Consider the following 10,347-nt stretch of genomic DNA (forward strand, 5'->3'; position numbering starts at 1 on the left):
TCCCAGACCTTTTCTCCTGATTCCTCTGAACTTCTTAGGACCAGATGGTATCCTCTGAAAGTCAGAAGAAGACCAACCCAAACTTTCCTTCCACTGTCATCCCAGATCTTGGTTATTTTGGGGAAAGAAAGACTAGGCGAATGGCAGAGGACATTGAGGCTGGTGGCTCAAAGGCTCATAGAACAGAGGCAGTCTCCCCTTTCTCCGTATTTTGTCTCCCAGGCCGAGAGATGAGGAAAACAGTGACATACGTGAAGCCCAAGGAATGCCAAAGCCTGGACTTCGGCTTCCTGTTCCCAGGCGGGCAGCAGAGGATGGCGGAGCCGACCCAGAAGAGTAAGAGCCTCTCCAAGCAAAGTCTAAGCTCTCAGCTGTCCTTGTTCCTCCATTGGGTATGTCCAAACCAAGACCTCTGGAGAAGTCACGTGGTGCTCAGAATGACCTCTGCTCCAGCTGCAAGTGGCAGCAGCCCCTTCCCCAAGGTGGCGCAGCCTCTGTCCAGGCCCTTTGTTTAGGGACCAGAAGGCCCCCGGAGGGTTCCACTGGGTTTCCAGTCATCTGTGGCTTAGGCCCTGGACAGCAGAGGTTCAGAGTCATAGGCTGCAAGGGGCACTGAGTCATGAGGGATGGGCTCTAAGGCTGGGAAAAGAGGAGAGAGAGGGTTCCTGGCCATGGGACTGAGAAGAGGGCTTGGGATGGTCTCAGCCAGGCTCTGCTTCCTTTATGAGCTTCCACAGACAAGATAAAGGCAGGAGGCTAAGGAGAAGGCGGCCAAACGGAAACGCTAACGCCAAAGCCAGAAACATAACACAAAAAGACATCACTGAACACACAAAGGCACTTAATAAACGCTTGCCTGATGAATGAAGATGAGACACCGGACAATGGGGGTGGGCACACTGGTGAAGCAGAAGAGGGGTGCTAAGGACCATAGGGAATAAAGTCGGGCTACCCTCAGACCCAGGGATCCTGGACCCCACCCTAGCCCCCCCTCCACCCGGCCACACCTGTCGGGTCAGGAGAGAAAGACAAGCAGAGACGGAGGGGGGAGTGATGCAAACAGACGGGCATTTGTGCAGGCGAACAATAGCTGTGCCAGGACTCCCTGCCCTCCTGGCACAGGGCAGGCCGGCTGAGTTGGGAGGGGGGCAGCTGCTGCCTGCAGCCCCTCCCCCACCCTCCCCCAAGGAGACATAAACAAACCCAGAAGGGTCCAGCCAGTTCCTCTCAGCCATTTCTCTGACCAGCTCCAGGAACCATGACCAATCTGCTCCCTCAAACGCCTAGATGATACTTCAAAGCACAGACTGAAGCTAAGAATGGAACTACTTCCTCGTATCCAGAGTGCAGTGAGCCCCCTACTTTGGTGACCATAATTCAAAACAGTGACACAGAGCATCTGGGGACAGGCAGACCGACACAGACACACACGCACACCAACATACAGGTCATGTGCACGCATGGGATTCATTTCTTCAGATCTGTCCCCTCCCCGACTCCAAGCTCAGGGTTCCGGGGAAGTCAGAGGGACTGAGATTGGACCCCTCCTTAAATCCCTCGGGCAGCCCTGGCAGGTCCTTCTCTAGGCAGCATCCAACCCCCTGCAGTCACTCAGTGACTTCCTTAAGCTTTTGGCTCCCTTCCCCCATCCTTGCTTCTCCCCCTCCCCTCAGCTCTTTCCCTAACCTCCAAGAAAGGCCCCTAGAATCTTTTCCTATTCCCCCAAAAGTCTCAGCCTCCCGGGAGACCCCCAATTCAACTTCCCCCCCAACCTGCCAGCACTCTCAGCTCCCTCCAGGGCTCCCCCAGCCCTCTTCTCCGGCTCCAGTTCTAGTCCTGCACACAAAGCCAGCCACCTCTCCAACACTCAGAACAAAGAAACAGTCTCTCTCCTCTCTCCCCACCACACTCCAAATCTGGGGTCCTTGAGATTCCAGGGAGACCTCCCTAGCCTCCAGGGCCATCCCTGATCCTCTGGCCCCTGCCCCCTCCTAGGCAGGAAAGGACCCTTTGTTCTGAGACAGGAGACAGTTAGGGTTTGGGGGGGAGGAGGGAGGGAGGAACAGGGGATGAAAGAGAGAAAGGGACCTCTGGGGTTTGGGGCCTATGGAGGTAGGAAGTAGAGCAGAGAGAATGAGGGGGTGGAGGACTGAAGATAGCCTGAAAGAATAGAAATGGAGTGAAAAGAGAGAGGAGGCATGAGGAGGGGGAGCTGCACAGAAAGATTCTAGGAGGGTGGGAAGGAGAAAGGGACAGGTTCGACTTAAATTCCTCCTACTTCAAGGAGGTCCCGCGGAGGAAGGCAAGGAATGGGGTTGGGGGGGGTGATCAGGACATAGCTCTGAACCATCCCCCCACATAGGTAGCAGGGGAGACCATCTTCCTCAAATTATCTCGTTTCCAGCGGCCCCCCTCTACTTCCCACCGCAATATAAAAAGAAAGGAGACAGCTGGTGTGCTTGGGGGAGGGGGAAGAGGGGATCCAGGGTTTGTTGGCTAAGAATCAACTCCCCCCTTCCGTAACCACAGCTTTCCGGAGGTGGCCCTCCCCTTCCGACCAGCCCAAACTGACAACCAACCTCCTCCAGTGGCCTCTCTGCCCTCTCAGATCTACCCACTCAGCCCCTCACATCCCCACCCCCAGTCAGATTCCCAAACCCCCCAAAACCAAGGCCAGCCCCAGGACAGAAAAAGCCAAGCTTCTAGATTCCCAGTCCCCCCAACTACCAAAAAAAAAAAAAAAAAAAAAGGCATGAGGACCCAGGTATCTGGCTCCCCAACTCCTCCCAGTAACGGAAAAAGGACCCGAGTATCTACCTTCCCAGAACCCTTGTCTATAGCCCCTCTCCAGGTCTGCCCCTCGCGGGTGCCCCCATGGCTTTCCCTTTTAGGGTGGAACCAAATTTCCGTGGTTTCAAAAAACCTCTCCACCCCCCTTGGCTCTGCTCCAGGGTCTCAGCTCAAACGGTTGAAAAATAAACAGACTTTCATAGCTGGGGCCTGGCCTGGCGCAGGGTTGAGAAGAGCCTGTCTGCCACCCCACTGTTCCACTGCACTTCAGCCATCTCTCCTCTGACCCTCTGTTTGTCTTAAGCCCTACCCAAATCCTCAGTTGCTTTCCTGTTAGCAGAACCTTATCCCAACCCCCTAAGGAAAAGTTCCAGGATGGAACCTCTCCCAACTTAGCCTCTAGATAGGTAGCCAGGCTAGGAGCTAGGAGGGAAGTGTGGGAAGGGGTTTCCACCATCTCTGAGGACTCCGAAAGGGTACTGCTCCCATGCCTGAAGAAGGTGATGGTGATCAGCATAGGCTGCGTGCCAGGGCAGGACACTGGGATTGGAAACAGCCCAGAGGTTAAACCAGCTATGGACTGGGTCTTGGCCTTTCCCATAATGGGTACAGTGTGGGTGCCTTGAGCAGCCGGGAGGTGCTGTCTGCATGCACCACCTTCCTCCCAGCTCTCATTTATTCACCTACAAGTCAGCTTCATCATTTCTTGGGGGCTGAGGTGTGGAGAGGTCATGGCCTTTGGGAGTGGGCCTGGGTACAAAGGCAGAAATAAAGGATACTTGGAAAGGAGTGGCCAAGAGCTCAAGATAGGGGTGGGGGCTAGGGTAATTATACATCCAGACTCTTGAAATGGTAGGTGAACAGTCCCAAGATAAAGAGTTAAGAGAGCTGGGGTGGGGAGGAGGGACGAGGGCACAGTGCCAAGTGGGTCAGCCTAAAGGTTTCAGGTTGTTTCGGGCTGCAAGGACAAGGAGCTTGGAAGCTGGTGGGGCAAAAAGGGATGGGGGGACCCTCTGTGTTTCAGGAACAGGGGTGCTCTGGGCCCCAAGGATGGAAGAAAGGATCCTAGCTACACAAAGACCTCTGCTCCCTTCACCTGAGGGTGATGCCTTGGGGGGAAGTGGGCCGTCCCTAAGCTGTCCTAACCCCAGTCACCCGCCCACCAGAGAGAAGAACTGAATCACAGCTGGAAAGTCCATCTGCGAGGAGAGGAGGAGCTGACTTTTGTCTCGGAGGGGTGGTGATGGTGGTGGTGATGGTGGGAGGAAGCCGGGAAACCACCCCCTCCCACCCCCTCCGCCGGATGGCGGGGACAAAGAGGGAACGACCAAGCCAGCGACGGCAGAGTGGGGGGATACCGAGAGCAACCCGGTGGGACCCTGGCGGAGGGGGTTCCGGAGAGCTTTCGCCGCCCCCACCCCCCGACACACACACCTTCCTCTTCCCGCTCTGTCCCTTACCGGAGCAACTTTCTTTCACGCGGCCCAAAACACCCGGTCCCGCCAGATCGGAAGCCCCTAAACCCCAGGTCCGCTGGCTCCCGGGATCCCGGCAGAGAATCTGCGCGGAGCTGGAGGCGCGGGTAGCGTCTACTGCTCCCCCAGCCCCCTCCCCACTCACTCACAGTCCCCACCCACCCCGTCCCGCCGCGTTCCCGGCCGACGCTCCGCCCGATTTTGGCGCCCAGAAAGCAGGCGGGGAGACCCGGGGGCGCTGCGGGTGCCGGGGATCGAAGGGCGCCCTGAGGACCGCGGGCGAGAGGGACAGGGGTTTCAGAGCCCACCTTGCTGGCCAGCTCTTTGCTCCGGTCGATCCGCGCCCGTGTGAGGGATTCGATCCGAGACATAATCCGATGGGGGGGGGGAGCCCAGGAGGACGCGGCGCGGACCCTGGCGTCCGGCTGTTTTGGGGGGAGGGCGGGGGAGGGGTCCGACCCGCACGCGTCGGTCTTGGGGACAGGAAGTCTGACTCCCCTCGCCCGGCACCCAGCGCCAGTTCCTCAAACCCGAGTCTCCACCCCCGCCCGAGCTCAGGAAGGGGGGAGGCGGGGCGGAGGGAGGGCGGGTGCCGAGCGCCGGACGGGACGCCTCGGTCCGTGGAGGGGCGGCTGGCACGAGTACAGGGGGCCGTGGACTAGCTTGCAGGGCCCCTCTGCCTGTTTGCCCTCCAGCGCCGGGCGCCTCTAACCCCAGACGCCCGCCGCCTGGCTTCGGTTTTCCTAAAACCCACCCTGGCCCGCCTCGCAGCCCTCACCCCACCCCTGGTCTTCCCTTTCCCTTCCTCCTCCCCCTCCGCAGTCCTTCAGTCTAGAAAGACCCGCGGGCCGGAGGATTCCAGCCGCCCCCAGCTCTCCAGGGAACCCGGGACCAGTTCCTTCCTGGCCTTCGGGGCCCATCAAAGCAGGCCAGAGCCGCCGACCCCTTTTACGATTGGGGGCAGGCGTGGGGAGAGGGCGGAGAAATCAAAGGGGAACTAAAGGGTGGATCTTTAGAGGGCCTGAAAGGGAAGATTCACTCCTGGAGGTTGAAGAATCTGAGAGGAGAGCATTCTTCCACAAGCCCCCAACTCTCTGGGGCCTTACAAGACCGCCCTCGGCCCATCCTCTTCCCTCCTACCTCTGCCTCCGCTGACTACTGGGGTGGTGGAGGGGAGGAATTCGCCACTGTTACAGAAGACTAAAAAGCTGAGGAAGTCCTTCCTTGTGTCTAACCCCAGTTCCCTCTATTGCAAGTTAGGCCAGAACCAAAAGACCAGCAACCAGCCTTCCCCAGTCAGGGACAGTTGGAGTTTGGCCAGTCTCTCCACAAGAAGAAGGGGTGGAGTGGGACATTCTTTCTGGACACTTTGCCCCAGCCTGAGGCAACCTCCACCTTTTGGGGAAAATTCCTCCTCCACTCTAATTATAATCACTCACATTGAAGTTCATTTCTGCCTCTCAGGGTCTCCCATGTCTCTGGGAGAAAGAGAAGTATAGAGAGTCCTGGGACAGAGCATCTTATGTTTGCAGGGTCCTGCCTGATTTCTGGTCCCCAAAGGTGTGGAGGAAGGAGGGAGGGAGAGGAGGCCCAACCCAGACCCAGCGGCTCCCTGCCCGGTTTCAGCAGTAGGGCCTGGCTGCAGGTTTCAAGCCCAGCTCAGCACTCTTGTAGGTGCCAATTTTAGCCTCTGCCACTATTTTGGGCTCCACTGCCTTACCACTGGCTGAGCTAGTTGGGCTCCTCACCACCACACTGCTCCTCTGGCTTCCCCTCCTGCCTAGCAACTCCTTCACCTCCTTCTTCACCCATTCCCCTGTTTAGGATCCTTATATAGCAAAGACCAGAAAAAAAGGAGAGAAAATAACCATGCCCAGCTCTAGGCTGGATGGAAATTAGAAAGCAGAAAGGACTTTCCCAGGGCCATGAGGGAGGCTGACTTCTCCAGGCTTGTACCTGCAGGGGAGACCTACAGGAAGGCCCTAGGAACTCCCCCAAACCAGCAGTCTTGAGGCTCCTGGGCCCAGAACCCCAGACTTACCTCCCCCCAGTGGGCAGCCAGCGCTGAGGAATGTACTAAATTTAAAAACAGACCGCCAGAAGCCAGAATCCTGGCCTCAGGGCTCCACCCACTAGGGGCCCTGAGACAAGGGGTAGGCTGAGACCTCGGCTTTTCTCCCAGGCCTGGGGTGGGAGGGTGTTTCAAGCTAAGGATGGAATCTTAAAGGGCCAAACTCCAGTCTGGATACCCAATAATCCCAGGACCTGAATCCCAGAGTTATCTGAAGGATCTCAGTCCCCAAACTCAACGTAGATGGTCTCTATGAAAGGAGAGGACTTAATCTTCCAACCCTCTTCTGTCTCCTACCCCAATTTTCAATATACTTTCTACCGATCTGCTCTTTGTTACCCTGCCTCTCACCCTATGCCCTCTTCTTCCTCTTAAGAGATGAGTAGTCAGGAAAGGGACTTGCGGGGTGGGTAAAGGAAACCGGTCTACCTTTAAGAACACCTGTGCTTTTAGTGAGCTAGGCCTGCAGCTTGACTTAATTTCCATTTTCTGTATCCTCTGGAACAGTGAACCCTTTTCCTTTCTCCTTGGCATCCCCTGCCCCTTCCAAACCATTTTCATCCCAATCCCTGCTCCTCCTATCCAGTGATGCCGCCCAGATTTTCAGAAATTATATTTTTAGATACACAAAAACAAAAGCCAACCCTAATTTCTGCCAGAATCTAAAAGTAGCCACCACTTTCTTTAGCTCATTTAACTTGACAGATATGTCCCCCACATTTCAGGAGTAGGGAGGCCATCCCAGGGAAGAATCTGGTTGTCAGGGTCTTGGCCAGTAGGTGAGCAGAGAAAGCCACAGGGATACCTGGGCCCAAGTCCTACAGTGCCCAGGAGGAGGTTTGCTTTTCTTCTTATTACTTTGGACCTTGTGTATTCTGGGAGCAGATGATTAAGGCATTATTGACTCCAATGGCCATCCATCAGAAATGGTGGAAGAAGCGAAGAGAGGGGATAAACTGTTACGTAGGTTTACCGACAGAAGCAGAGACAACAATATATAGTCAAGGCTCTAGGTTTGTAATACAGCTCCACCTTTTGCCAACTGTGGGATCTTGGGCAAGTAACCTAGTCTCTAAGTTATCTTGTCTATGAAACAGAGATTAAGGGGCTTCCCTGGTGGTGCAGTGGTTAAGAATCCACCTGCCAATGCAGGGGACATGGGTTCGAGCCCTGGTCCGGGAAGATCCCACATCTGCGGAGCAACTAAGCCCGTGCGCTACAACTACTGAGCCTGTGCTCTAGAGCCTGTGAGACACAGCTACTGAAGCCCGCACACCTAGAGCCCATGCTCTGCAACAAGAGAAGCCACTGCAGTGAGAAGCCTGCGCACCTCAATGAAGAGTAGCCCCGGCTCGCCACGACTAGAGAAAGCCCGCGCATGGCCAAGAAGACCCAATGCAGCCAAAAATAAACAAATAAGTTATTAATTAATTTTAAAAATAATAACAAATGTAAATAAGAGCTTTAAAAATAAAACACAGAGATTAAAATATTTATCTTTGCCAGAGTGTTATAAGAATTAAATGAGATGACCTCTGGAAAAGTGTTTTGTCAACTCTACAATGCTAGTCAAATAGGAAGGAATAAGCTACTTCCTTCTCTCACTGCTTGACTGAGCTTCTCTCCACCCCCACCCCTGGTGTTTACCTGCTAATGGCCCCTATCCTGAGCTGGGAGGAGGGGGAAGAAGAGATTTAGTGACTCAAGCACACACATTCATGAGGGTGGAAGCAAGATGGACCAGGAGATGACAGAGAGGGAAACAGGAAGACAGAACAAGAGTCCTAGTGAGGAAAGGCGACTGGGACAATGTCCTGACGATGCTAGCTCTTTTCTGCTGGCTGTCTGGGCTTCAGTCTCTGCCCACTTTCTCCTTCATCCCCTCACCAAACTGCTAGGCCAAGGGCGGGCAAATGCAGACCAACTGGGATCTGGATGGCCCCTAGACAGCACCGACTTCCTCTACCATTCCCACTGCAGGAAAAGAGCGTGATTCTGCCGTCAGACTCTCCTACCCTGAACAGAGAGGCTGTGGGGAGAGGGAGTCAGACCCAAGGTCTGGGTGTTGGCTTTGTTCTCTAGAGAGCTCTGCTCCCCTCCACGGGAGAGAAGAAGCCTCACTGTGCCCACCTCGCCCTGCTCTCAGACTGCCTGATCTCACGCTTCAGCTCCCCGCCTGTGGCCTGCAACGAGAAGGAGCTGAGAACCTGATTCTTTTTCTGCCCTCCCTGCCCACCCAGAGGAAGGAGAATCCTGGCTGAAAGGCTGGCAGAGAAGAGAGCGCTGGCATTGCCGGCGGGGCCAGGAGGAGCCCAGGTAACCTTACTGGGTGAGAATCCCGTGGTGCTTCCAGGTGAATCTGATGATGTCTTGCCTGGAGTTTCTCTCAATGTTCAGGAGCCACCCCGGTGGGAAAGTACATGCATGCTTGGGGAAGCCAGGAGAGGAAAAGGGGGGAATGGCTCATTCTGCCAGTAAATGAAGAGAGTGGAAATGAATTCAAGCAGCAGGCAGAGCTCCTAGTTTCACCAGAGCCGGGGGGATGGTAATAAGGAAGAGAGCAACGTGCCTTCACCTTCCTGGGGTCGGAACTGCACGTGGCCCCACTGGTACGGTGTGCATGCGCTTCCACAATCATACACACTTTCCTGGCTTCCACTCTGCCTATGGTCTCATTTCAACTCCTTCAGCTGCCATATCCACCCATAAAATTATGAGTGTAAAAGCACTTTGCAAACCCGAATACTCTCTGAAGAAGTAAAAAGTATTGCTGTAATTATTATGATTATTATGCCTGATGGTTAAGATTTCGGCTGCCCACCTCTCAGCTATGTGGGGTCTCCAGAGAGGGAGGGCTAGGCCACTCCTCAGCTTCTGAGGCTCCTGGCCCATCTCCCCTTCCAGCTGTCTACAGCTGGCTGCTAAGCTGGAGACACAGGGAAAGCAGAGGAAAGGTGATTTACTGGGACAGAAGGAGGGAGACTGGGAGATATACCATGTTCCCTTAAAACCTGAACCATTACCCTGAGTCTCTGCCTAGCAGGGGAAGCTGGGGAGGGGAGCGGACAGGGAGGGGGAGGGGAGCGGACGGTGAGGTGGAGGGGAAGGGAACTGGGGAGGGCAGTGGGTGCCGGGCCTCCTGCTTCCCCAACTCCTACCTTGGCCTTTCCGGTCATGCCCAAGATGAAGCTGAGGGTCCGTCGCAGGGAGGAGCCTGCCCAGGTGCCTGAGCCCCCTTCCAGTTGGCTGCAGCTGCAGAGAGAAAAAGAAGAGGTGAAGAGATGGAGACGGAGCTGGAAAAGAACAAGATACTCCCAGAGATATGGTGGATGAAGTGCCATGACCAGGGGAGAGAGAATGGGGAGATCCGGGGGAAAGACTGAGAGAAGGGTGAGGAAGAGAGAGGAAGGACTCGGGAGAAAGAGGCTCCCACTCCCCTACCTCCTGGGATTTCCTAGATATGGTCACTACAGTTTCCCAGGCCCTTCTATTTATGAGGAAAACTCCAGGCTCCTCCCAGATAAATACAGACTCCCCCTTCCTACCTAATCCAGGCCCAATCTCCTCTTTCATGCTGCTTCCCAACGGAAATGATACGGGGAGGGGGGCTCTCCAAGGGGACGTTTTCCCCTCACAAAACAAGAGTCCTGTGTACGACCCTCCCTGCTGTTTGGAAAGGGCCTCTGGGCCTAACGCCAATAAGGACTGAATTTCCTGGGATTTCATCAGCCCCATCCCATGAGCTAATCCCAAACCCAGAGCCAGGAGGATGTGTCAGCTAGAGATTTTCAGGACCACAAATCAGAGCTTGATATCTTAAAGGGCCCATTACTAGCTCACACACCCACACTGTCTTAGAGGGCTGATCCACTCTAATCAGGCTTCAGCTGTAGGAGCCAAATAAACAGGTGCTGATTTTGCGTGCTTATTTACATAGATACTATGTAAATCTCCCAGCCTCCACCTCGATTCCTGAACAATATGCCTTCAGCCTCTGCCCTCTCCCCTTGG

General features: G+C 55.1%; 1 protein-coding gene across 3 annotated transcripts in view; it reads right to left on the reverse strand.

The window, feature by feature from the left end:
• The window catches only part of ARHGEF2 (Rho/Rac guanine nucleotide exchange factor 2), a 31,400-nt gene extending 21,380 nt beyond the window's left edge, over nucleotides 1-10,020 (reverse strand). Inside the window, exons 1-2 of one of the 3 annotated variants that reach the window (XM_068541001.1) lie at nucleotides 9,882-10,020; nucleotides 9,495-9,588 (exon numbers count right to left, since the gene is read on the reverse strand). In XM_068541001.1, the coding sequence (XP_068397102.1) occupies nucleotides 9,495-9,512 (18 nt within the window). In that variant the 5' untranslated portion in view covers nucleotides 9,513-9,588; nucleotides 9,882-10,020. The other 2 variants (XM_068541003.1, XM_068541000.1) reach the window with 2 other exon arrangements.
• Nucleotides 10,021-10,347: the final 327 nt, after the last annotated feature.

This window comes from Eschrichtius robustus, chromosome 3 (assembly GCF_028021215.1).
Source record: "Eschrichtius robustus isolate mEscRob2 chromosome 3, mEscRob2.pri, whole genome shotgun sequence".
Lineage (NCBI taxonomy): Eukaryota > Metazoa > Chordata > Mammalia > Artiodactyla > Eschrichtiidae > Eschrichtius > Eschrichtius robustus.